The sequence below is a fragment of the Tenrec ecaudatus genome, chromosome 10 (genome assembly GCF_050624435.1).
Source record: "Tenrec ecaudatus isolate mTenEca1 chromosome 10, mTenEca1.hap1, whole genome shotgun sequence".
Taxonomy (NCBI): Eukaryota; Metazoa; Chordata; class Mammalia; order Afrosoricida; family Tenrecidae; genus Tenrec; species Tenrec ecaudatus.
The window spans coordinates 158,090,881-158,116,763 of NC_134539.1; the positions used below are offsets into that span (position 1 = coordinate 158,090,881).

General features: G+C 56.4%; 2 protein-coding genes across 3 annotated transcripts; both read right to left on the reverse strand.

Annotated features, from left to right (window-relative positions):
* Window positions 1-1,923: 1,923 nt before the first annotated feature.
* P4HB (prolyl 4-hydroxylase subunit beta) lies at window positions 1,924-8,528 on the reverse strand. The gene is made up of 11 exons (XM_075562370.1): window positions 8,317-8,528; window positions 7,454-7,660; window positions 6,254-6,387; window positions 5,983-6,120; window positions 4,391-4,495; window positions 4,184-4,309; window positions 3,781-3,981; window positions 3,575-3,695; window positions 3,305-3,486; window positions 3,129-3,215; window positions 1,924-2,680 (listed from the first exon to the last, which is right to left on the reverse strand). The coding sequence occupies exons 1-11, from the start codon at window positions 8,465-8,467 to the stop codon at window positions 2,600-2,602; spliced, it is 1,533 nt and encodes a 510-aa protein (XP_075418485.1). The 5' UTR covers window positions 8,468-8,528; the 3' UTR covers window positions 1,924-2,599.
* A 4,447-nt stretch (window positions 8,529-12,975) lies between these two features.
* ARHGDIA (Rho GDP dissociation inhibitor alpha) lies at window positions 12,976-15,995 on the reverse strand. 2 transcript variants are annotated; one of them, XM_075562372.1, is made up of 6 exons: window positions 15,976-15,995; window positions 14,626-14,838; window positions 14,454-14,537; window positions 14,164-14,240; window positions 14,014-14,077; window positions 12,976-13,910 (listed from the first exon to the last, which is right to left on the reverse strand). In XM_075562372.1, exons 2-6 carry the CDS (start codon window positions 14,813-14,815, stop codon window positions 13,711-13,713), a joined length of 615 nt encoding a protein of 204 aa, XP_075418487.1. In that variant the 5' UTR covers window positions 14,816-14,838; window positions 15,976-15,995; the 3' UTR covers window positions 12,976-13,710. The 2 variants fall into 2 exon arrangements, with proteins under 2 accessions (XP_075418487.1, XP_075418486.1); XM_075562371.1 differs by lacking the exon at window positions 15,976-15,995 and adding an exon at window positions 15,269-15,631.
* Between the last annotated feature and the right edge of the window lie 9,888 nt (window positions 15,996-25,883).

Below are 25,883 nucleotides of genomic sequence, written 5' to 3' on the forward strand. Positions count from 1 at the left end.
AGAAACCCAGGTGTCAGCTGGCAGGCCAGTGGGAGGTGGTGCCGGGCATAGATGTGGGCTCAGGCAGTCTGGAGAAGGCAGAGGACATGGGGCCGTGGTCTGCTGGCTGCAGCGCCCTATGGCCTTGTAGTGTCAGAGGGGCAGCTACTGCCCTCCAGCTTCAGGATGGGGGTTGGGGGGCAATGGCCAATAGTTTTGTGTTGAGAATCAGCATCAGCCTGAGGCCAGTCCTGAGGTGGAGGAAAACAGACCTCTACTTCTGCCCTGTGCCCGGGCCAGCTGCTGGCACCATCTCCCACTGGACTCCTGGTGCCACTCGCCTCCTAGATGTGACAGCTGTCTCCCAGGTCCAAGGGAAGGGCTTAGCAGGACATCTTATACTCGGCAGACCTAATGTATAAGACCCCTTGAAGTGTTCCAAAGCCAAGCTGTCATTTTAAAGACTAAAGTACGCCTGACCCAAGATAGTATTTTCAACACCTCGTATGAGTGTGAACATTGGACACTGACTAAGGAAGATTGTACTGCACGGTGGGGCTGCCGGAGCACGTGGCCAGAGTGCTGCTGGGGACAGGGCGGCTGCTCCTCCGTGCGCGCCTTCCCTGGAAGGCACCGTGCCCGTTAGGTGGCCAGCAAGAGGGTCAGCTTTGAGGAGCCCGCTGGTGTACCACCACAGGGAAAAGTCAGATGGAGCTACGGGATAGAGATGGCCCCAAAGTCAGCAAGACTGCTGCTGGATGTGCCCCCCAAAGAGCGAGCCCCCGGAACACGAGTGGACTTGCGCACACCTGGGCTCACAGCAGCGGCACGGTTCACAGCGACTGTTCCAGAAGCTGGAAACAGTACCCCCCCTCCCCCGCCCACAGCACAAGGATGGGTCAGGACAGCTTGGTACACGCATCTCATGGGACACTGTGTGTCTGAAAGACCACGAGGAAGACACCTGTGCCGAGGGGACTCAGTCACACAGGGACAAGTATCACCTGAGACCACTGCTCGCAGAATAGACCTAAGACTTGCGTAGCCAAGGGAACAGACTGGAGACTCCCAAGGGGGCGGGCCAGGGAAGATGAAGCAAAGGGCTAGCAGGCAGACAGGCACTGACTCGGGTGAGATAGAGGGTGGAGGTCCCTGTGGGAAGGAAGACCCGGGGAGGCAGGGGGCGGGAAATACAACAGCTGTATGGCAAGTTGGTCTGAAACGCAAACCTCCCACCTAACACAAGATTCATTTGAGAAAAACCCTACAAAACGTCGCTGCACGGCCATCACTGGTGCAGGTAGCCTCCGGCCTTCCTACCCCCTCCCCCGGCCCCTGGAAGGCCTCCCACCGCATGTTTGCAACCTTGTTCTGTTGATCATAGGCTCCTTCCTGCCCACATTAGGCTGGGGAATACTGGCGCATTTTCACCACATTGAGTCTTAGTAACACTCCACCTCGGCACCCTCCCCACAGAGCCCAGCCCTGGGCGCATCAGAAACAGACTGAGACCGCCTTCAATGCTTTGGGGGCACCCGGACTAGTTCAACCAACAAAATGCAAACCAGTTTGGGGCATCGTGGGTGTGGCCTTAGAGACCCAGCTGCAGGGGGCAAAGTGGACCCCAGCTGAGCACAGTGGCCTCCCTGCCACTGCCCACCACCCCTCCGTCCAGGGCTGCTGCCTGCAGGGCTGACACCAAGGGTGGCAGTCCATGCTGGGAGAACTGGGTCTCTGCCTCCCCGACACAGGCACTGTCCGTCCAGTCAGCAGTACTTACTTCACACAAGCCTCCCCCAGGCGTGGCCATGGTCCTGGCTGCAGGCCCAGCACCTGGGACCCACAGGTGGCCTGTGCCAGCCCTCCACCTGTAACATGCTGACATCTCTCTTCAAACCAGGCTCACTGGCTCCACGGGGACAGAAGCAACAAGGCAGAGGCAAGTAGGTAGTAAAATTTCAACTTTATTTGGCCAATGTGTTCAATTGCAATATTGGGAAGATCGTCTGGAGAACTATCAACACAACGGGGCTCCCCCTCCCAGAAGGGAACCAAGGTTTCTTGTGCCTCAGTCAGCCTCTGGCCACCACACACAGCAAAGGGTCAGGCATCGCAGGAGCAGGCCCAGAGGGGTAGCGGGCCCACACAGGCCTGACCCGGGCCTCTGAGAAGAGCAGCCCTTCCTGCCCGAGGCAGAGACCCCAAGTCCCCAGCAATCCCGAAGAACAAAAAGCCTAGCTCAGTTGGGGCCACACTGGCCCGAGGTGAAGAAGGCCAGCCTCAGGCTGCACCCGGCCCTGGGGGTGGGGGGGCCCCAGGGAGGCTAGCCACGCAGAGACCCTGACACCGAAAAGCGCCCAGCAACCCTGTCCACAGGCAGGCTTCCTGGAGGCGGAGCCGCCCCACGGGTTCCCCACGTCCCAGCGCACGCCGACAGATGCGGCATGGCAAGGACGGCAGGATGACCGCGGGGCAGGGAGGTGGACGTGTGAGTGAGGAGAAGCATGACAAGTCCCTGGATCTTCGGTCGCTGCCCCTGCAGGAGGTCCTGGGTTGCATAGGCAACGTGCCGGAGCACCGCCCCAGTTGTGGGCGTCTGGGGTCCACTCGTCTCTCGGCCTCACAGCTCGTCCTTCAAGGCTTTCTGGTCCTCGTCCTCCTCCAAGTCTGGCTCCTCCGCTTCCTCTAGGTCTTCGAGGTCCTGTGTGCGACGTGGGGGCAACACGATACACCCATGAGTACCCACCCCCCACGGTGAAAGTGGAAGGGGCGAGCCCGCTGCCAGGTCTTCAGTGGACGGTCAGCAGTGCCCCGGCTAACCTCGCCAGGCACCCTGTGCAGAACCCACTACCCCCTTCTGCTCCGACCACCCAGGGTGTCCCTTTCACAGAGGCAGGGTTCATGCCGCATGTGGGAAAGCTGGCCTGCTGGCCACTAGCCTGACCCCAGCTCCTGACCCAGACCAAGGTGCCTTCCTGTGAGAACCCTGCGCCCGCAACACTGAGGCCAGGGCTCCGATGCACCAGGAGCCCACTGCCCAGTCCAGAGGGAGCAGACGCCAGCTGTGAGCACTGCCAGGTGCAGCCTCCTGGGAGAGCGCCTGGCAAGCACCCCCCCTCTGCCTTTGTGGGGGCAAAAAGATCACTCACGTCCTCGTCCCCAGCCCCGTCCTGCCCGCCACTCTCCAGGAACTTCTTAAAGCCCTCCAGCGTCCGCTCGCCGTTGTAGTCGATGACCTACGGCAAGACAACCGAGCGCAGGGTGAGCCCACTGCTCTCGGCGCTCCCCCCCACTGCCCTTTGCCTCCTGGCCGGTAGGCGCCCACCGTCTTGTCGGCGCTGGCGGGGAAGAACTTGAGCGTGGGGAAGCTGTGCACTTTCACCGCCTCCACCTCATTGGCCGTGGAGTCCATCTTGGCAATGACGATGTCCTCGTGGTCCTTGTAGGTCTCCCCTAGCTTGTCCCAGATGGGCGCCAGCTGCTTGCAGTGACCGCACCAGGGGGCGTCTGCAAGGAGAGCAGCTCTGGGGTCCGTCCTAGGCAAGGCGCAGAGCCCACCCCTGTGCACCCCACGCGCAGAGGACAGCGCACGTACAGAACTCCACAAAGACGTTCTTCTTCTCGTCAAAGGCCACCTCCTCGAAGTTCTTCCCGACCAGGACCTTGACTGGCTGCTTGTCCCAGTCCTCGGGAGGCTCCTGGCTCATCAGGTGGGGCTGCGACAGAGGTCCACATCACTGTGATGCCCCGGTTTCCAGTCGGCCGGCCGTGAGCCCCCCAGGCCTGCGGGCCAGCTCTCACCTTGATCTTGCCCGCCAGGAACTGGTCGCAGAAGTCCTTGATGCTGTCGGCGGTCAGTGAGTCTGACTCGGGCTTGAACTTGGTCATCTCCTCCTCCAGGGTGATGAGGCGCACGGCTGGGCACTCCTCCTTCTTGAGACCGAAGAACTCGAGGATGCGCTGGTTGTCGGCATGGTCGCTGTCGATGAAGATGAACAGGATCTGGGGAGAAGCAGCAGCCTGAGACGGAGCAGTTGCCGCCGTCAGCCCTGCTCCCAGGCCCTGAACGGCCCCTGGACGCGCCCCGAGCCCACCACAGAACATGAGGTGACCGTCGCCATCAAGGCAGCCCACTCCCAGGCCCCTGAACACCACCCCCTCCTGCTCCCACACCGTGCAGCTCTCCTGGGAGGATCTGGCCAACCTTGCCCTTGAAGCTCTCTGCCGCCTGCTTGAAGCCACTCAGCTTGCCCTCGTAGTCAGACACGCTTTTGGGCAGGAACAGCAGGATGTGAGTCTTGATCTCGCCCCCAAAAATCTTCGGGGCTGTCTGTGAGAGAGAAGTGGGTCAGGCGGCCTGCAGGCCCTGACACTGTCCCTGCTGCCTGCCGCTGCTGCTCAGCCCGCCTACCTGCTCGGTGAACTCGATGACCAGCGGCAGCTGATTATGCCGGATGAAGTTGAGGAGGCTCTCCTTGGTAGGCTCCCCGTCAAAGTTGTTCCGACCTTCGTCAAACTGAGACAGAGAGGCAGTGTCAGGATGGGGCTCTGTGATCATAGGGTGCCCGGGAGGAGCTCAGCTTCCCCCTGACACACAAACTCATGATGTCTGACAGCCGGACCATTTCCCTTTCCCAGTCCTCTTCTGCCCCTTCTTCAGGGTCGCTGTCAGCCCACCCACTGCCTGCAGAGAGCCAGCTGAGGGGGCTTACCCAGCTCACCAGCTGAGACAGGGCCTCGTGTCCCTCTCCACGGGCAGGCCTACCCACTGGACGGCTCCGTCAGCCCACCTGCCCCAGGTGCCAAGGGTGGTCATTAGGGAACGGTGAGCCTAGCATTGTCTGCAGCCCACCTGCCCGGCAGAGCCCTTAGAGAGGCAGCCCCGCAGACATAGGCACGGCAGGGAAAAAGCTGTTAGCCTGCAGGTCCTGGCAGGCCCCACGCTAGAGCAGAAAGGATGGCAGTCCTCGCCCAGCCTATCTCTTGTGGGTGGCTGAGGACCCAGGGCTAAGGGTGCCACGGGGTGGTGGGACCCTGCCCCATGCAGTCTGTCCCCACCCAGCTCCACCTGCCTCAGAAGCGCCCCCTCCTGGCCGCCCCGGCAGCTGTCAGGAAGCAAAGTCCACAACTCAGGGCACCTTTGCCCGAGGACATCTTATCACCTGGGCCCCCGCCCTGCCATCTGAGCACAGGGCAGACCACATCACAAAGAGAACTCCTCTCCAGCCGGGCCTCCCTCTGGCTGGAGTGAGACTGCTGGTGAAGGCCCACAGGGGTGGACAACTGAGCTGGGCTGTCCTGAGAAAAAGCAGTCCACGGCAGTGCTCCTGGCTGAGCGGGCGGTGGGAGAGGTTCCTCCTCAGGTCAGCTCTAAGCAGTCCACCCCTCAAAGGCGCCAACACACAGCCGTGCGCGCCCTGGGCAACCACCAACCCACTCAAAACCCGCAGCCCCCCGGGTCTCGCTCAGCTGCCAGCTGAGACGGCACAGAGCAGCGGCCCTCAACCTTCCTCCTGCCACGACCTTTCGTACCGTTCCAGGTTGTGGAGACCCCCCCAACCAGAACATCATGTCTGTGGCTATTTCATCACTGTAACTTTGACCCCCACAGGTTGAGATCTGCTGGCATAGAGACCCACTCCTGCCCTGCCCCCAACCCTGCTCTCCTTTCTGCAGGCACCTGGCTGAAGTACACATCCAGACAACAGTGAGGGGTCCAACTGCCCACCTGGGGACCAAGATAAAAGGTGCAGAGCCCCTCCCACCCCTCAGGGCCCCACCGGCGGTCAGCACTGGGCTCTCACAGAGTCCCGAGGTCTGCAGGAACCCTCGGGATGGGGCGGAGGGTGGGCACCCCCACAAAGCTCCCCCTCAGCAGCAGCTGGGCATCCCTCTGTGGAGGCAGCTCTCCGGCCTGCAGTGTGTGCCACCCTGTGGGCCTGAGCATGGCTCTCCCAGCCCAGCGGGGCAGCACCTGGACGACGGCAGGACACACAGCCTCACCTTCTTAAAGAGCACAACCCCGTCCTTCTGGAGCTGGTACTTGGCGAACACGTCACTGTTGGAAGTGATCCCAAACGGGATGTCGTCAATGGCCTCTGCCGCTAGCAAGAACTGCTTGGCGAAGTCCGAGTCGGCGTCCTGTAAGAGGAAGGACATGGTGGTCACATAGCCCAGTGCCAGCAGCCCCTCAGTCCACCCACTGGGGCCGCGGCAGGCCACATGTCAGATCAGACAGCAGGGCAAGGGCTGTGAGGGTTGCTCCCGCACCTACCTTGAAGAAGCCGATGACGGCCACCTCGCTGGACTCCACCAGGGACTCTGCGGCAGCCCCGTCGGCCAGGGTGGTGGCAGCAGGGCCCGTGCGCTTCTTCAGCCAGTTCACAATGTCATCAGCCTCCCTGCCGGCTGCACCAAACACAGGCAGGTGCTTGCTGAGGCTGCGCACCCTCCGCCCTCAGAAGCCTACCTCTTGTTTTCGGTAGTGCTGGCCAGGCTGGTCAATAACACTGGACCGCCCAGTGCATGGGGCGACACAGTGACCCACCCAGCTGACTTCCCTGTGTTTTCAACCTTAATAGGCGTGTAAGTTCACCAAACACGCACGTACACACGTGCCTTCCCTCCGAAGGTCTGAGGAAGGTTCCCCCCCCCCCCCCCCGTTTTTGGAAAAATAAGACGCAACAGAAAAGGGCAAGTTGGCTTCACAGTGTCCTTGACATGCACAGACGGCTCAAAGGGAAAGACAACAGGAGCACAAGGAAGCCGACTCCCGCGACTCGCCTCCTCGGCCCGACTGCTGGGCTCACTGTGGAAGGATGCCAGGTCTCAGAGCCAAAAGGGCCCAGAGCTGAGTCACCAGCTGTGAGCAGCAGGTGTCCTACCTATCAAACCTAACCATTTGGGTGACCCGCTCAAGACCCAAGGACAATTACAACCAGGCCTTTGAAAGGTGACAAGCCAGAGCCACCGTGGGGACATGCACCAGCACCCCTGGGCAGCTAGACACAGGCTGGGGTGCCCAGTGACATGGACCATCCTCTTCCTCCAGGCCATGGGCAACAGCGTGGCCACGGAAGGCCGCCTGGCTTCTCTGCTGGCCTGCAGGGGCAAATGGAGGGCGGCAAGTGAGCCCCTGGCCTGGGCAGCTAGGAGGGTCTGCATCGAGCAGAGCAGTCACCAGTGCTGTGACAGACGCCAGGCACAGGACCATGACCCCTGAAGCCTCAGCTTCTTACCTAGTGTCCTCCAAGCACTGGACAGTTAGAGACAAGCCCAAGGGTCCACATAGCCACTCTCTTCCAGCTGCAGAGCCCACAGCACCCTGCCCAGGACAGAATGCTTCCCACAGGAACACACAGAGGATGGGTCTGGGAACGCCATAACACCTTCCCAAGCAGAGCTCCTCCCTTTGGCAAGGTCCTCTCTCCAGGAGGCACCCAATCTACATCCTCTGGGAGTAACCAGGTCTCACCTGTGTATTCTTTGGGAGAAGCCGTGTCTCCGTTCTTAAAGAACTTGATGGTGGGGTAGCCGCGGACACCATACAGCTGGGCCAGGTCCGACTCCTCAGTGGCGTCCACCTTGGCCAGTCTGATCTCAGAGCCTTCGGCCTTCAGCTTCCCTGCGGCTTTGGCATACTCAGGGGCCAGAGCCTTGCAGTGACCACACCACGGGGCATCTGGAAAATGGAGTCAGATTAGCCCATCACGCCCTCTGCTCATTCCTTACTTCTTTCATAAAAGCCTTATCTCCTGGCCCAGATAACCCCCTGGGTGCCCCTGCTGCAGCAATCTCAGGGTGCTCTTGGGCAATGCTGGCACCAGGGCCACCGGGGCAGACTAGAAGCAAACCTCCAGCCTGCTGGGGTCTGGACAGCCCAAGCGGCTCTTAATGATTAATTAATTGCCCATTTCCTGCCAACAATTAGGTAGGCCCAGGCATCCCAGATTCTTCCTCCGGAACCCGGAGGGAAGTTTAGGGAGCTGGGGCAGGGGCCACACCTAGCTAGTTACGAGGTGTCACAAGTGTGTGACAGTGGACGCCAGCCCCAGCTTCTCAGAGCTGCTTCTCTGAGTGCTGTAGGGGCAGGGGCTGTGGGGGCTGCTCTGCACTTGCGCGGGGGCCTGGAATCTCGGCGACCGTCTTGGCCCTGGGGGCTGCCCGAGTCACCCTGAGCGTCCCATCCCGGGCAGGAAGGTCGCCCTTTGGGAGCTGGCAGGCCCGCCGCTGCGAGGTGCTCAGAGCGGTCGCGACCGCCGGAGGTCGGCTCGGGGCCCCGGGATCCGCGGGGTCCGGCGGGGCCGGGGCTCAGGGTCAGCGGGCCGCGGCACTCACAGAACTCCACCAGCAGGTACTTGTGGGCCGCCAGCGCGTCCTCGAAGTTGCTCTTCTTCAGGACCAGAACGTGGTCCTCCTCTTCGGGGGCGTCGGCGCGGACGCCGGACGCCGCGGCCAGAGCCAGGCAAAGCAGAGCGCAGCACAGCATGTCGGCGTAGGAGGGCGGGCGCTTCGGTTGGCGCCGCCGGGACAGCGAGAGCAGAGCGCGCGCCCGCCCGGCCTCGCCTTTATACATCCGGCCCGCGGGCGCGCCGCCGCGCCCCGCCCGCCCCGCCGCCGCGAGCCCGCGCTCACTGCCTGCCGCCCATTGGACGGCGCAGCTCCGGGTCCGCCTTCCGTGCGCTCGGATTGGTGGCCCACTCCGGACCCGGTACCGGATTTAGAATCGCTCCAGAGGCCGCCCTCGCGCCCTCCCCGGATTGGCCGGAGGGCTCGTGCTCGCGTTCTTCCACGACCTCTCATTGGCTCCTGGCGGAGAAATTTATCTCCTTCGAGTTCTGAATGGAGGCGTTCTCCCTCACCTTCCGCCCGTCGGGAATGGCTGCGTCCTTCGGGAGCCCTGGATGCACGGCTCCTGATTGGCCCAGGGATGCGCGCACCCTGCGCGTTCCTCTGTCGAACGTGGCAGTGGGGCGGGACCACTTCTGGGGCGGGGCTACGCATGCGCCTCCAAAGCCCCTCGTGTTGGATTCCTACTGGACCGCGTATCCGTAATTGGCACCGCCCCCGGCCCCCGGCCCCCGGCCCGGAAACCGGAGTGAAGCAACTTCCGGGAGCGTGTGGTTTGTGCGAGACCTGCTCGGCAGGCTGGGGGTCAGGGTGGCTGGGAACCTTGGTGCCGCCCATTAGGCCCTGGACGTTCTACAAAGCACAAAAAGTGCTCCCCGCACCTTGAACGTGCGGCGAGGCCTCCCGAGAAGGCCCCCCGGGCGCGTGGAAGTTACTGGCCAGCTGGGAGGGCACGGACGAAGTGTCCTCGCTTCTGGGCCCGGAAGTGGGGCTTTTAACAAATTGCTCCGCAGTGGACCCTGAATCACTCGGACCATAAGTGTCAGAGTAGAACTACGCCATAGGGTCTTCCTAGCTTGGCTTTCGGCTGTCGTTCGCCAGGCCTTTCTTCAAGTTAGCCGCCACAGGCTCTGTTCCAGGACTGGGGTGGAAGGAGACCCGGTTGCACTGGAAGGGCAATTGGGACAAGGGAGGCAGGTGGGGCTGGAGAACCAATACCTTGGTGACCTGACCGGAAACAGCACAGGGTGTTGGAGAGGTCCTCCTGAGGGGTCACTTAGCTCTGCTGAGTTGACGCTGCGCTGGGTGAAAGGCCACCAGGGAGTGGCCTTTCCCTGTTTATCTCCCTCCTGTTCCACTTGATGCCAAGTTTTTGGAGACTGCCCTCCTTGAGAAGAGCCGCCCCATACCCCACACATTCGTTGTGCGAATCTAGTCATTCCTTAAGGGGTCTTCCAGCTCTGCCTCTCCTGCCCGGAGCACTTGAATATGGTGAGAGGGAGGCAGAAAGCTGCAAGGAAAACACACCAAGTTGGAGAGACAGTTCACAAATAAGGTTTTATAAAGTGAATTCACACTGAAATGATGTTTTGTAAAGAGTTAAATAAAACGTACCTTTAAAATTAATCCCACTGTTTTTAATATGGCTACAATTTTAAAGCACACACAAGGCTCAAGTTACTTTCTATCCAGTGATTCAAAGCCTGGCCACTTCCACCCAACCCCTCCTCCAGGGCTCTCCCTCTCCCTTCCTGGCTACTGCCTTTGCTTATGAAATACCATGGATTTTTAGGCTCGGCATCCAAGTAATAATTTGGCAGGGAAAAGGGAAATACTCCCACGTTCACTGGACACACTGGCTAAGAACACCCTGATTCGGAAGTGGAAAACGAGAAGTATGCTCCAGTGTATCTGTTTATGTGTCACTTTTGAAGTGGTATGTTTACTCCTCTTTTCTGCTTGGGGACTTTCTCACTGACTGAATTCCTTGAGGCTCCACGGCCCTCTCCCTGGGGCCAAGACCAGTCAGCTGTTGGCTGTACCTGCCCCCACGGGGGTCTCCCAGGAGGTGAGACCCCTTGGCAAAGCCCTGGGCATGTTGGGTGCTGTGTGTGGTCTGTGACCATTGCTGTGAACAGTTGGTTATTGCTCAGAGATTGCTTCATGCCTGCTGCCCTATCTACCAACAACGAATACTTGTGGCCTGGTCACAACTGTCTTTGCAACCACAAATTGGGTCCATGACAAAGGAAGCATGTGCTACCTATAGGTAAGAGTCTTCCAGACCAGGATTTAAATGGGAGACTGGGCTGGGGGTGGAGGTGGCATCTCGCTGGCTGATAGGGAGGGTGGAAGAAGCGGCATGCTGATGGGATGGGGTGCAGGCAGCCTGGCCCCAGGGCACAACAGCTAAGTATTTGCTAAGGATGGCAGTGCACAAAGGTTAGGGTGCCCAGATACAGACCAGAGGGCTTGGTCCAGGCTGAGCGGGGTGTTGGAAGCAAGAGGTGCAGGCAGCTGGCAGAGCAGCCAGGGTAAAGACTGGAGGGGTGTTTTGAAGCCCCCCCGTCAGACAGGCTTGGCAACCTGGGCAAAGGTGGCAGGTTCTGGGTGCACTGGGGCCTCTTGTGGTGTCCTCTGTACCACTTCTGTGGACTTAGCGGAATCAAACAGGCTCTGCAGGGAGGTCCCTGACCTCACGGGGCCATGCACCTAGAGCCTAAGATGCCCAGCAGCCCTGGGGTGACGTTGTGGCTGGTTCCAGCCTCTCCCTGATCCTAGTAGGGCCCTGAGCAGGGTCTCTGCCTTGTCCCCCTCAGAGCCCACGGCTGGAGACAGAATCCAGGAAGCAATCAAGTGTCCCATTCCTCACTCCCCACCTGTTCTGAGAATGCCCTTCAGCCTGTGTGTCAAAGGGATGGGGGAGCTGAAGGACAGCACACACTGGGGGTAGCGGGCAGGTCCTCAATCCAGACAACCAAGTGTGGGCCTGCAAGGCACTTAGCACCCCCACCCTTCTTCCCAAACACTGCATGAAGCTGGCACTAGGACACCGGTCAAGTCTGGCAGCTCCAAATGTCCACATCAAAAGATCCTCCATTGGGAGGGGGGGCACGCTGAACAGGAGGAGGGAACTGGGGTGGAGGAAGTGGGTGGAGCCAGCTGACCAGAGGCCTGGCCACATGGGTCGAGTTGGACTTGGGGCCAGACATGACACGCACACACCGCCCAGGTGCCAGGGGTGAGGCTGGGCCAAAGTCCTGGCTCTTGGCAGTATGCCGGTACAGCCTGGCAGGCAAGGTCTGAGTTCACATGTCTCCCTGACGTTGGAAAAACCCAAGAGCAAATCTTCAGGACCTGTTGGCCCAGCCGGGGCACAGGGCCTCGCCCACTAAGCACCTGAGTGGCTGCCACAGGGTGTGGAGGGCAGGGCAGTGACTGTTGAAGTGGCCTTCTGGCTGCCTGTTTGGGAACAGAGCTATTCCTAAGGATGTTGGGGTGGTTGGGGGACCATCTCCAGGGTACCAGGCCCTATGCAGCCTGCTGAAGGTCTGGCCCCCATGAGAACTGCTGGGGCACAGGTGGGTGCTCTGTGACCTAAAGGGTGGACTCAGCGGGAAGCCAGCGCCATCACTGGTAGGTGGGTTCTGGCCATCCGAGGCAGCTACCAGTTCATCAATGTTCCCCCAGCAAGGGATCTTTCTGCATATGACCAGAGGCAGGGGCTGGCTGTTCTTGAGCTACTTGCCTGCATCTTCCATTTATGGAAGTGGTCCAGGAGAGTGTCCAGAGGGTGAGGGAAGAGTGTAGACCCTGACGATGCTGGACTGGGTCCCATGTTCTGGGTGGTGGGACCAGGTGTCTAATCATGGAGGCCTCCAAGTAGTGGATCTACTCAGGCCAGGTGATGAGATGCGTTTCCCAGCCCCATCTCCTGTTTCATCTTTCTACTCAGTCTTGCCAGGCCCTTGGAAAGCCCCAGGGCCTGTGCTGTCCCACAGAACAGCTTTAGAGCCTTGGTGCACTTCCCCTGGAGACAATGCCATCTTGGGGGAGCAGCTGCCACAGTTGGGGAACAGGTTAACAGCACTGTTACTGCCCTTTTGTTCAAGTGCGGGTTCCTAGTAGGAGTGGCAGGGCCCTGAGCCACAGGGGCCCAGACACATGTCCCAGCAACAGAATCATGCTAGTGTCCAGCACGGGCAGCACCTGCTCCCAGTCCAAGCCCTGAGCCATGTCCACACTGAGCCCCACCAGCAGGGGCAGCACCTGCTCCCTGGCTCCAGAGCAGGTTTCCGAGACCCAGCAGGGGGCAGCATGGCCTCCCAGCAGGGCTCTGGAAGTGGACCTGCCACTGCCCTAGCCCATCTCTTGATGGTAGGCCGGGTGCTTCTTGGACAGGCATGGAGATCAGTAGCCCTGGAGAACCTGGCAGCTCCACGGCGCATCGGCCTTAAGGGGAAGCTGTCCCCTACCCTACCCCACTGCAGTCCAGCTGACATGAGGCCCAGTGTAGTGCCCCACTCCCCTTTTCTGAGCCAGGCTGCGCCACACACACCTCCGTGAAATTCTGGGTCCCCACTGTCACAGCCAGTGGCCATGCGTAACAGCCACCTCGCCCCAAAACCCATGAACTGATAGGAAGCGTGAGATCGGGCTCCTTTGGGGGAATTTATTCCCAGTCAGAGGGGGAGCAGGAGTGGGCGCTCTGCAGTCTCAGAGGCTGAGACACCAGCAGACACAACACCACAACCAGGGCGGGGGAAGGGGGGCACAGGAGAAGGCTCTGAACTCCGTGCTTGGTCCCTGGCTGTCCCGGCTGGGTCTGGGGAGGGGCAGGACCCTGCTTGTGGGTGGTGGCACTGAGAGCCAGGTGGAGGTGGCAGAGGGCAGGCCAGGGCGGACCCAGTGGACAGCACACATGGAAACAATAAATACTGACAGGCCGGGCCAGGCCAGCCAAGGCTCAGCTGCCGGCCCTGCTGGGACAGACCAGAGCAGAGAGTTTTGGCGATTTGGCTTTCCCCAAGCCAGAGCAGCCCTCAGGCCTGGACACCTCCGGTGTGGAGGACAGACGGGGCAGGGCCACATGCTCATGCAGACACCGGGTGAGTGCTCAGCCAGGGCCCCGCACACACTCCACACGTTAAGGCATCATGGTTACAAGGTGACCGACAGTCCCGGGCCTAGGAGAGGCGGAGCCTGCCCCTCCACCCCCTCTGGCCGGCAAGCGGGTGGGCGGGACCTGGGGACAGCACAGGCAGAAGCAGCCACGAGACACTGAGTGCATGACCACAGCCGAGGCTGGGCCAAGGGGCCAGGAGGGAGGGGGCCTGTCAGCACTTTGGTTTGGGGAGGGGAGGGGAGGAGGGGGGCTAGGCCTCAGTCCTTCCAATCCTTCTTGATGGTGAGGTTCCACTCCCAGGACAGGTGGTCTGTCTTGTCATCGTCTGTGAAGCGGGACTTGATGTTGTAGCTGCCACGCGCCAGCATGCCTTTGGGCGCCTCCTCCATGGGCGTCAGGAACTCATACTCCTCGGCCCGGGGCCCGTAGCTCCCCACCATGTAGTCGGTCTTGTCAACTGCAGCCACAGGGACCCTGTCAGTCAGCACTGCCCACTCTCCACCCTCTGGCCGGCCAGCCTGGCCCCCCCTCCCATCCCTTTGGCGGCTTGGGCCACTCACTCTTGATGCCTTTCCTATAGGTGTGCTGGATGTACTTCATACCGGACACAATCTCTTTGTTTACCTGCAAACAGAGATGCAGCAGCCGTCAGTCCCTCCACCACTCCTTCCTGCCCCACTCCCCCCCGAGGTGATGGCCGCCCATCTCACCCGGAAGGAAATTTTGATCTGGTACTCCACCCCCTCCTTCAGCACGAAGGACTCCTTCTTGAAACTCTCCAGGTCTCCTGCGGAGGAAGGTCACTGCACTGGGGGTGGGGGACACCCTCCTGCACCCGTAGACCCTTGGCTGCACCCCCATGTGCATACTCTGCAGCAGCCGGCCAGGCCGCTCTCCAGGTGACTCAGAAGCTAATGCTGTCCCCAGTCACTTGACTACAGTCCTCGACCCCCCTCCGCCCCAGGCTTCACGCCACCTCGTGAGCATGGCTGCCACTTACCGGCCAGGTTCAGCTCCAGAGGGCCAGGGGCAGTGCTGCACACCAGGGTCAGGCGGGTCACAATGACATTGGGGACATTGGGGTCTGGAAAGGAACAGAGTCAGAGGTCCAGCCTGTGGTAACCCACAGGAGACCCCACAAGAGGGCTGTGCAGGGAGGGGAGCTGCCTCACCGGCGGAGACGGCCACTCGGCCCAGGAGGGCCTCCTTGTACTTGCGCAGACTCTCATCGTCCTTGTCCAGTTCCTGGATCTCCTGGATGCTCTTCTGTGCAGGAGGCTTGTAGTTGACCGAGTGCTCATCCTCCTCGTTCTCGGCTGCAATCTGTGCCAGCTGCTCCGCGGTGGGCTCCTGCTCGGCCATGCTGCTTGCCTGGTCTGCCACACCTGCAGGGAAGGAGAGCTGTGGCAGCCTGAGGGGCAGCAGGTGCCCTCTGCTCCTTGGCCATGGAATGCACGGCAGGCGGCTGGCTCCTGCTGCAACCAGTGTCCCCGAGAGGCAGAGAATATCCAGGAGAGGGATTTCCTCAACTTGGAGGGAAGCAACACGTGCCACTGCCCTGCCCACCTGAGAGTGACTGCCCCACCCAGACAAGGCGGCACCCAGGAATGCTTCTCAAGGGTGAGGGGGGGGTAAGACACGTGGGTAACCCCCCTGCCGGGAAAATCCACCCATAGTCACAGAGCAGAGGGGAGAAGCCTCAGGCACCTCAGGAGCAACTGCACGTGCTACCCCATCCCTGCGGGTGGCCCACAGGACTATCTCTATGGGCAGGACTGGGTGCTCTGCCCTGGCTCTTGCCGCCATGGCTCTCACCTGCCAGGGCTGCTCCTTCAAGCTGCCCCAGCCCCCAGGGAGTTCCCCAGGGTATCTGTTCCTGCGTGTCGGGAAGACGCCACCTCTTGAGGAACCCCTTCGCACACCCCAATGCTCATGGGGCTCCCCGCTGTTTACTGAAACCCGCAGCCTCTCGGGTCGTCGCAGGGCGGCGACCAATCACAGGGCCGGACCCCCCAGGATGTGGAGTGCCCAGCTGGCCTTCCCTCTTCGGCTCCCTGCCCCGAACCCTGTGTGCGAGCGACCTCCGGGCGCGCCCGGCTCCGCACTTCCGCACGGCCCGCAATCTCGGCGGGCGGGCCCCGGGGCGCCCGGAGGCCCAGCTGCCCGAGGGTCGGGAGGCCGCCGCCCGGGGCCCGGAGGAGGGGTGCGTCGGGCCCGGGCGGGGGGCGGCGGGGCGGGGCGGGCAGTCGGCGGCCATGACCAGGCCCCGCCCAGGGGAGCTCCCGCTCCAAGCCGCCCCCGCCCCGGGATGCACGTGCGGCCGCCGCTCGCCCGCCGGGGTCCCCGCCGACCGCCCTCCGAAGCCGCCCGAGCGGGCCCGACGGCCGCCGCCGCCCCCACGGCCGGGCCCTGCAGCCCGGGGCCGCGCAGGGCGGGGCGGCGGGAACAAAGGCGGCGGCGCGCGCCCGGCCCCGGCCCCCGCCCGCGAGGCCCCGCCCGCCCCGCCGCCCGCGGGCGCTCACCGGAGGGTTCGACCGCGCGGCGTCTCGCTCCCTCCCGAGCGAAGTGACGAACGTCGCGGCGCCCCACCCGCCCGGCCGCCACTTCCGGGGTCACGCGACTTCCGCTCCCGCGCGGGCGGGACCCGGCCGTCGGGCGCATGCGCGCGCGCGGCCGCCATCTTGGGCCGGGCCGCTCGGGGCCGTGTGGGGAAGCTGGCGCGCGCGGGCGGGCTTTGTGTTCAAACTTGAGGCCGGTCGCCTGTGTCGTGACCGTCCTGAGGGCCCGTACGTGGCGGCGCGCCCCACGGGGCTTTCTCCGACGGGGCCAGTCGACGCACACCGCCCGATGGAACAGTCGAGTTTGTTGATGAGGCTCCTCCACTGATGGAACGTTTGGAGAACGTTCGCTCTCCTCCCTAAATCGGAAACTCTTCAGGTTAAAGACCCCGCTTTGACAACACAGATCTTACGGTCAGGCAGTCCGTCGGCTCTGAATGGAAAGCTGATTGGCCCTGTGGGTCCACTCACCACAAAGTTGTTAGAAATTAAAACGTCGTGAGCGCATCCCGCGCAAAGGCATGGGGACGCCGTCAGTCACGCTGAGCGACCACCAACGGGCAGCGCCCAGCCTCGTCACCATCGACCACCTCTTCACTGACCCACTCGCTTGTCCCCTGTGCCAGGGCTTCCTACTGGTGGGCACACAGTATTGGATTCGGTTCTGAGGAAACGCCAACAAGCCATGCTTGGGAAGCCACCACTGCCCAGCGCACGCGGCCAGCCCGCTGGTGTACAAGGCCTTGTGGGCACTAGCACCTTCCCTGCCCCGGAGATCCTGAACTGCCACATTTCTCAGCGGCCGGGGCCTGGCCAGGTGAGGCCTAGTGGTGTCGCTGTACCCTGGGCTGCTTGCCGCCGAGGTCAGCAGTAGAAGCCACCAGCCTCTCTGAAAGCATAAGAGGAGGCTTTCTACTCCTGTCCAGCTTCAGGGCCTTGGAAACCCACAGGAGAAGTTCCACTCTGCCCTTCGAGGGTCATAGTAACGTTGGAATCAACTGGATGGGAGTGTACTGGGTTTGGGTGCCTGGACAGCGTTCTTAGAGCTCTCTCCCTCCAGCCCCCCCCCCCCCCCAGCGGGCACACAACCACTTTCTTCATGGGCACTACATCATGGAGGAGGTTCCTGGCACAGATGTCAGCCTGCCTGCATCAGTCTAAACTTGGACCAGTAACTTAAGATTTGCCTAAGGTGGTGAGAGACTGAAGAGAGGCTGGCAGCTCTATGGGGAGATGGTTTATTGAAGGCTTACTGACCTGGGCTGGCCCTTGGCAGTGGTAGGGTTGAACTGAGTCACCACATCCCCCAGAGGGAGGGAGGTGTTACAGTTTTAGCAAACTGAGTTGGCTTGATGACAGCCCTCTGGACCCCCGTGAGTAAGTGTTATGTGAGTGGCTTAGCCAGCTGAAGTGAGCTTAATAGCAAGCAAGAATGTGGCCATATTTGGCCTTATAAAAGCCTGTTCCCCTATCACCACAGGTTCCAACTCTCACTTCCTGTATCCCAGCCCTGGACCCTGCTGCCTGGTGCTTTCACTTGACAGTGGGCAAGCCCCAAACAGCTCAGCAACAGGCCTGGAGCGCCGGGCGGGCGTGGTCTCTTCCTCCAGCTAGCAACAACAAGAAGTAAAGGAGCAATTGGTCTGCTGTCCAGACACACAGCTCCTGAAGGAAACAAGGAGCCACTCACCATGGCAGGTTTTCTCTCACAGAGAAGCTCTTGCGTTAGAATGTCTTCCAATATTGACTTTTGGGGACTGTTTTTGAGGAATCCTGATCTCACCCCCACGCCAAACTGAGCATACTTCTCTCAGCTTTATGTGCAGAATAGTCAAGTGCAAAGCAAAGCTGCCTCACCAGGTGTCAGGGATGTTACAGCTACATCTGTGACTACCAGCTGTTTCCGTAAACACCACCCCATCTTTCCATGACTCTACTGTTTGAGCTACTGGTTTCTGGAGGAAGAAGTTTGCTTGGGGGTAACCCAGATCTTTGCAAAACACATAGTACTCATCTGTTGGCAGTTCTTGGACATGCCTGGACAATACCTGGTTAGTTTACCTGCCACACTCAGTTTCAAGCCTCAAATTAGGACTTACCATCAATTTAGGGCTTCCTTATATTTTGATTAAATTTTGCTGGGAATAAATGTTCCTAGAAGCCTTTTAAAGACATCAGAAAGAATGTTCTGAGCTTAGCGACAGAGATGTTCCTGCAATGTCTCTGATTTCTAACTCCTCTACAGCCAAAGATCCCTTAGGAGCAAGCAAGAAATGTGTTCCGTCGAAATGATTATAAGATCATATCCATAATCACTTTAATATTTATTGGTCCCTGCCTAAAAATAACCAATAACAACAAGCCAAAAAGAGAAAACCCACAACTCTGTGGCAGAAAATTTCAGACATTTCACTAGGAATCTTGTGTGAAAAAAACTATCCCAAAATAGAGTTGCTTCAATCATGTCACCTAGTTCCTGAGGGTCAGGGTGCAGATTAGCTGGTTGACCTCTCAGAGTCACTCCTAGTTCATTCATTCAAATGGCTGTTGTCGTGCTGGGTGGGGACAGAGGGTTAGCCCAGTGTGTTAGTCCAGATAGAGAAACAAATTCATAGATACTTGTGTATGAAAAAGAGGTTTATATACAAGAGCAATTGAATATTGAGAAAACGTCTGAGCCCAGTTCAGATCAAGTCCATAAGTTCAATATTAGGCCATATGTCCGACATCAATCTATAAAGTCCTCTGCAGACTCATGCAACACATGCAATGCAGGAAGATCACAGGCCAGTGGCTGGGAAGTCAGTGGTGTAGAAGCATTTCAGCGCTGGCAGGGGTCTCCATGTGGCTCCTTCAGTTTTCAGGGCTGCTTCAGGGTAGGTCCATGTGGCTTCTCAGGGATGTCTGGCCGGAAGTGAGCAGAGAAAAGTGTCTCCTGCCTCCAAGAAGGAATACAGGAGTTCCCAGAATTCTCAGAAGGCCATGCCCACACAGAGGTTTCATTGGCTATGATCCGATTGATAGACTAGACTCCACCCCTTCACTCTTAATCCTCTCAAGTTCCAAATTGACACCAGATAATGTAACTACCACACCCCGCCATGTGGGTTCCTTATCAAGCTGTTCCTGACAGAGCTGCTGGCTTCCCCAAGGGAGAGAACAAACTAGTTAGCGGCCAGAATGGTGCCTACATGACACGTGTGACCATGGACAACATAGAAAAAATGGAATTGTGAACTCCAGGGAGCCAACCACCACCAAGCAACAGTATCGTGGATGAGGAATGCAATTGGTGTGAATGCGTGCTTATTTATTTTAGGGATATATTAGGGTTTAAATTCTGTATTAGGACTACAGAGGGTACAAAATGGGTACCCTAAACCCATTTTAAATCTCCACATAAATTCTGCCTCCATGAAGTTCTTTCTGACCTGACTGGCTATGTTAAAAAACTTTGCCCTCAGGGGAGTACAGATTGGGGACCCAAGACCCATCTGTAGGCAACTGGACATCCCCTTACAGAAGGATGGAGAGGAGGAGACAAGCCAGTCAGGGTGCAGTGTAGCAATGGTGAAACATACAACTTTCCTCTAGTTCCTAAATGCTTCCTCCCCGCCCACTATCATGATCCCAATTCTACCTTACAAATCTGGTTAGACCAGAGGATGTACACTGGTACAGATAGGAACTGGAAACAGGGAATCCAGTACAGACGATCCCTTTAGGACCAGTGCTGAGAGTGGAGAAGGGTGGGGTAGAAAGGGGGAACTGATTACAAGGATCTACGAATAACCTCCTCCCTGGGGGCCTGTGTTAGTCTGGGAACTTTAGAGAAACAAATCCACAGAAACTTATGTATAAGAGTTTTATATAAAGGTTAAGTGTGCATCAAGAAAACATCCGAACACAGTGCTACCCAAGCCCACAACATTAACCCCCTGACCCATACGTCACCAATCCACAAAGTCCTCTACATCTCACAAAACACATGCAATGATGCCAACTTCAGGGGGAAAGTCGAGTCAGTGAAAGTGTAAACATCTCAGCGCTGACAGGGGTCTCCACACAGGTGCTCTAGTACCCAGGGCTGCTTCGGGGTAGGTCTATGTGGCTTTCCTCAGGAAAGCCTTGGAGGAAGTGAGCCTTGCCAGTTAAAGCAGGGTACTGACTAAGGCAGCTGCACCCTGGTCCAACCATCAGAAAGCAAGAGACCTGAAAACTAGAAAGGCGAGGCTCACTGAGCCATTTATCCCCTTGCCCTTCAATTAACCCCACGTGTTTATCGGCCAGGTTGGCACAATAACTACCTCAGGGACAGACAATAGAAAAGTGGGTGAAGGGAGACGGACAGTGTAAGATGACAATAATAATTTATAAATTATGAAGGGTTCATGAGGGAGAGGGAAGCAGGGAGGGAGGGAAAAAAAGAGCTGATACCAAGGGTTCAAGTAGAAAGCAAATGTTTTGAGAATGATGAGGGCAACAAATGTGCTTGACACAATGGATGTTTGTATGGATTATGATAAGAGTTGTACAAGCCCCCAATAAAATGACTTTTTTTTAAGTTTTGCCCTCGGACCAACTGTTTGAAAGTGGACTTCGGCCTCACCCCTGGCCAGCCCAGAGAAGGCCAGTCTGGAGCTCAGGGAGTTGCCTGGGTGTATCCTTGATGGAAATTGGATTACGGGGACCCCGATCACGAATTGCACTGACTTAGAGGGCTCCAGACTGACTTTCAGCTTCTCTGATCTGCAGCAGTGTCAGTCCGAGTCCCAGTGCCTCTCCTGCTTGTGGTTTGGCCTATGGTGGTGATGAATTCACTTTTTCCACCTTCTACAATTGGCCACATAGCCACTAGCCTTTTGAGCACACCAATATGGCCTCAAGCTAGAATGTTTCCCTCAACTGGCTGATTGTCTTTGTCAACTACCTTTGAATTTGGGGTCTTTCCTCTGGAGGCTCCCTGGTGGCCGAGTGGTTATGCCTTGAGGTGTTAAACACAGAGTCGGTAGTTTGAAACCACCAGTCGCTCCTCAGGAGAAAGTCAGGCTTTCCTCTCCTCTAGAGTTGGTTTCAGAAACCCACAGTGGCAGTACCACCCTCTAACCCAGACAGTGGCTACGAGTAGGCATCAACTTGATGGCAGTGAGATGGTTTGGTTTTGGGGCTCCCCTCTAGTACAGTTAGATTGCTAAGAATAGAACTCCTCCTGTTTTCCAGTGTACCCACCATTTTACATCCTCACTGGTGATGGAAGTTCCAGTTGGGGGGCCCAGCCCTTGCCAACACTGGGCATGCCAACCTTTCTCTCAGAGCCTTTCAGAGCCACAACGGACAGGGACAACTAGTGGGAAAAGATGCCACCTCACTGTGCTTTCAATGGACGCGTTTCCCTAATGATGAATGGTATTGAGCAGGTTTTCTTTGACACATGGTCTATTTATCAACTTACATGGGGGGCAGGGAGGGAGGGGGAAATGAGCTGATACCAAGGCTCAAGTAGAAGGCAAATGTTTCGACAATGATGGTAACAAATGTACAAATGTGCCTGACAATGGGTGCATGGATGGATTGTGATGAGTTGTAGGAGTCCCCAATAAAATGATTTTTTTAAAAATCAGCTTACAGTTGAACTGTGGAAAAGTCACTGTCTTAAGGTGAATACTTGTATGTGTAAGCAACACATGTACTTCTCAAATTCCCACATGGCCAGGTTTCAAAGACCAAGTCATTATGTAAAAATCAACATTATGCAATAATGGAGGATGTCCACATGTCGCAAAACAGGACGTCCCATACCTGTCAAACCGTGAGGACCACGGCTGCCCAGCCAATCTGACGTACAACCTTAACCGTCACAGCCAGCCTTACAGCGGGCAGATACAGGTTAAGAGTAGGATAAGATGGTTGACTACTGTCACGCATGTGAAATCCGGATCATAGGATGTGGTAGTCCGGGTGGACTGAGAAACAAATCCAGAGACACTCATATGTAGACAGCAAAGAGCTTTTTTTTTTTTTTTGACAGCTCACACAGCAAAGAGCTTTGTATAGAGTAATTGTAAATTAAGAAAACATCCCAGCCCAGTTCAGATCAAGTCCATAAGTTCAATATGAACCCATATGTCCAGTACCAGTCTGTAAATTCCTCCTTAGATTCATACAACACATGCAGACGCCCAGTGTAGGCAGATCACAGGCCAGTGGGTGGAAAGTCTTGCAGGTCCAGTTGCAGCAGAAGTACCTCAGCACCAAGGCTCTGGCTGCCATCAGCATAGCTCATGTGGCTTGTCAACAGGAATGTCTCGCAGGGAGTGTGTGTCTTGCCTCCAGGGAGCTACTTATCTCTGTAGGACCTCCAAATGAGGTCATCAAGCATTGACCTGATTGACAGGCTCGACTCCACCCCTCCACTCTGAATAGTGACAACAGATTATTTAACTAAGACACAGGACAACTAATAAGTGAGGAATAGGGCTAATGGCTTGTCATTGTCTTAATGGTATTTCAAAGAGTGGATTTCATTTTGATGAAGTCTTTTAGAGTTCTTGCTCTTGATATGTCAGTGGTTCTCAACATTCTGAACGCCACGACCCTTTTAATACAGTTCATGTTGTGACCTTCGAACCATAAAATTATTTTCGTTGCTACTTCATCACTGTCATTTTGCTGTTAGGAATTGCGCAACCCCTGTGAAAGGGTCGTTCGACCCCAAAGGGGTCGCGACCTCCAGGTTGAGAACCACTAGTCTAGGAACTCTTGTCTAAACTAAGGTGATGGAGATTCTCCTATATTTCCTTCTTTCACCATTTCAATATTTAAATTGACAATCCAGTTTTAAACTTTTGGTGTTAGGAAAGAACTGAAATTTCATCTTTGTCCCAGCACCTTTTGTTGAAGACCCTAGTAATTTACCCCTTTGAACTGTCTTGCCACCAATCTAACCACCATAGACAGTGTGTTGGTCTGGGTGGACTACAGAAACAAATTCACAAACTCACTTGTATAAGAAAGAGCTTTATAATGATGTATAAATTACCAAGGGCTCATGAGGGTGGGGGAGCGGGGAGGGAGGGGAAAAAAGAGGACCTGATGCAAAGGGCTTAAGTGGAGAGCAAATGCTTTGAGAATGATTGGGGCAGGGAATGTGCGGATGTGCTTTATACAATTGATGTATGTATATGTGTGGATTGTGATAAGAGTTGTATGAGCCCCTAATAAAATGTTTAAAAAAAAGAGCTTTATATTCAAGAACAATTGTACATTAAGAAAACATCCCCCCTCCAAAAAACAAAACATCCCAGTCCCAGTCCATATCAAGTTCGTAAGTCTGATATTAGCCCATTTGATAGGGATTGCATTGATTCTTGTGTTAGTCTGGGTGGACTAGACAAACAAATCCATTGACACTCATATGAGTGTAAGAAAGAGCTTTACATACAAGAGCAGTTGAATATTGAGAAAACATCCCATCCCAGTCCAGATCCAGTCCCTACGTCTAATATTAGCCCATGTGTCCAATACCAATCTATAAAGTCCTCTTCAGACTCACGAAACACATGCAATGACAGTGAATGCAGGAAGATCACAGGCCAGTGGGTGGAAGGTCTTGTGGATCCAGTATAAGCATCTCAGTGCTGCCAGGGGTCTCCATGCAGCTTCTCTGGCTCCATCAGCTTCTCTCCATGTCTTTTCCACAGGGATGTATCACAGGGAGAGTATATGTCCTGCCTCCAGTGAGCTAATTATCTTCTAATGAGGTCATCAAGCTACTACCTGATTCACAGGCTAGACGCCACCCCCTCACTCTGAACCTTCAAACTGATACCAGATTATGTAACTACCACAATTCTCTGGGATAATCAGGTGAGAACTGTCATTTTAACATTATTGAGCCTTCTGATCGGGAGAGGAGATGAGCCAGAGTGCAGTATAGCAAAGATGAAACATACAACTTTTCCTCTAGTTCCTAAATGCTCCCCGCCCCCCCCCCCCCCCACTATCACGATCCAAATTCTACCTTACAAACCTGGCTAGACCAGAGGCTGTACACTGGTACAGATAGGAACTGGAAACACAGGGAATCCAGGACAGATGAACCCCTCAGGACCAGTGGTGAGAGTGGTGATATCGAAAGGGTGGAGGGAAGGTGAGGTCGAAAGGGGGAACTGATTACAAGGATCTACATAGAACCTCCTCCCTGTCTTACACTGCCCATTGTCTCCCTTCACCCACATTTTTGTTACTTGTCTCCTGGGGTGGGGTGGGAGAGCTACAGAGCCCATCTTGTGATGGGTTTCCCCTTTCTCTCCCTTTCCCTTGACCGTCTTCCACAAAAATGTAACACAGAGCTGAGCAAGCCCCCTTGGGTTAGGCAGACAATACCTGCATAGGGCAATCCCTTTGCCTGCATTGGCTTAAGCCGACTGATTCAGATTCCACAGGTGGGGCTGCATGTCCCGCATGGCAGGGTGACCACGACAAAGGGCACATCAGCAACTCACAGCAGAGGCAGCACAGCTGTGTGGCCGGGGGTCCAGCCTCAGGGGCCTGGTCAGTGATTAGGACTCCCAACACCAAACTATTCACAGACTTGAACCTATCTTTCTGGAGGACACATCCCACCCACCAGCAATAGCTAGCTAGGCACAAACATGTCGTGTGTGTGTGTGTGTGTGTGTGTGTGTGTGTGTGTGTACGTAGGTGAGCACACAGGCATTCGACCTAGGAGTCCCGTGGGGGTCTAAACAGAAGCATTGCACTCCCGTATGATCCAGCAGCGCACACCTGGTACCCAGATCTTGGTTGCAAAACAGTTCTTTACCAAAAGGAACCACCAGAGCTCCTTCGAGGAGGTGGATTCCAGGGCTAATGTGGAGAAAAAGAGCTGGGAGTGGCCCATGGTGGAAAGTAGTGAGTGCTTACCAAAGGACCAGGGCACAGACAGGCCTATCCGGTGAACAGGAACACCAGAGGGATAGGATCGATCGCGCCCCTTAGAAAAACCAATCATACGGATGATCCCTTCAGGACCAGTGGACAGTGGTGATACCAGGAGGGTGGAGTGGAAAGGGGGAACTGATTACAAGGATCTACATGTAACCTCCTCCCTTGGGGACAGACAACAGAAAAGTGAGTGAAGGGAGACATCGGACAGTGTAAGACATGACAAAAGAATAATCTATAAATTATCAAGGGTACATGAGGGAGGGGGAAGAATGAGGAGCTGATGCCAGGGGCTTAGGTGAGAGCAAATATTTTGAGAATGAGGGCAATGGATGTACAAATGTGCTTTACATGATTGATGTATGTATGGATTGTTGTAAGTTGTATGAGTCCCTAATAAAATGATTAAAAAACAAGAACCAATCAAACATGATAAAATGGGTGGCGGGCAGGGATAGGAAACAGAACCGAAGGAAACAGGGATGAAGTGGGAAGAATGCTATTACCTGGTGGGGATTGCCATCAATGCTATGAAACAAGATGTGTATGAATCAATGAATGGAAAACCAATTTACGCTGAAAAACTGGAACCAAATCACAGTTAAAAACAAACAAACAAAATAAGACAAGAGAATGAAGGCAGAGGAGTCAATTTTTTTTTTCTTTTATTTTTTTTCTTTTATTTTTTTTTCTTCTTTTACATTTTATTAGGGACTCAAACAACTCTTACCACAATCCATACATATACATACATCAATTGTATAAAGCACATCCATACATTCCCTGCCCCAATCATTCTCAAGGCATTTGCTCTCCACTTAAGCCCCTTGCATCAGGTCCTCTTTTTTTTTTGGGGGGGGAGTCAATGTTTTACAAGTTCCCAATGGCCAAAGTTGGAGCCAGTTGAGCAACCACAGGATAATCCC

Coding starts and splice junctions, on each gene's coding strand:
- P4HB (XM_075562370.1), bottom strand. CDS start 8,467: ATGCTGTGCTGCGCTCTGCTTTGCCTGGCTCTGGCCGCGGCGTCCGGC. Junction 4,496..5,982: donor GGGTTGTGCTCTTTAAGAAG/GTGAGGCTGTGT, acceptor TCTCTGTCTCAG/TTTGACGAAGGTCGGAACAA. Junction 4,310..4,390: donor TCATCGAGTTCACCGAGCAG/GTAGGCGGGCTG, acceptor TCTCTCTCACAG/ACAGCCCCGAAGATTTTTGG.
- ARHGDIA (XM_075562372.1), bottom strand. CDS start 14,815: ATGGCCGAGCAGGAGCCCACCGCGGAGCAGCTGGCACAGATTGCAGCC. Junction 14,538..14,625: donor CCGAGTGGCCGTCTCCGCCG/GTGAGGCAGCTC, acceptor GTTCCTTTCCAG/ACCCCAATGTCCCCAATGTC. Junction 13,911..14,013: donor CTATAGGAAAGGCATCAAGA/GTGAGTGGCCCA, acceptor CTGTGGCTGCAG/TTGACAAGACCGACTACATG.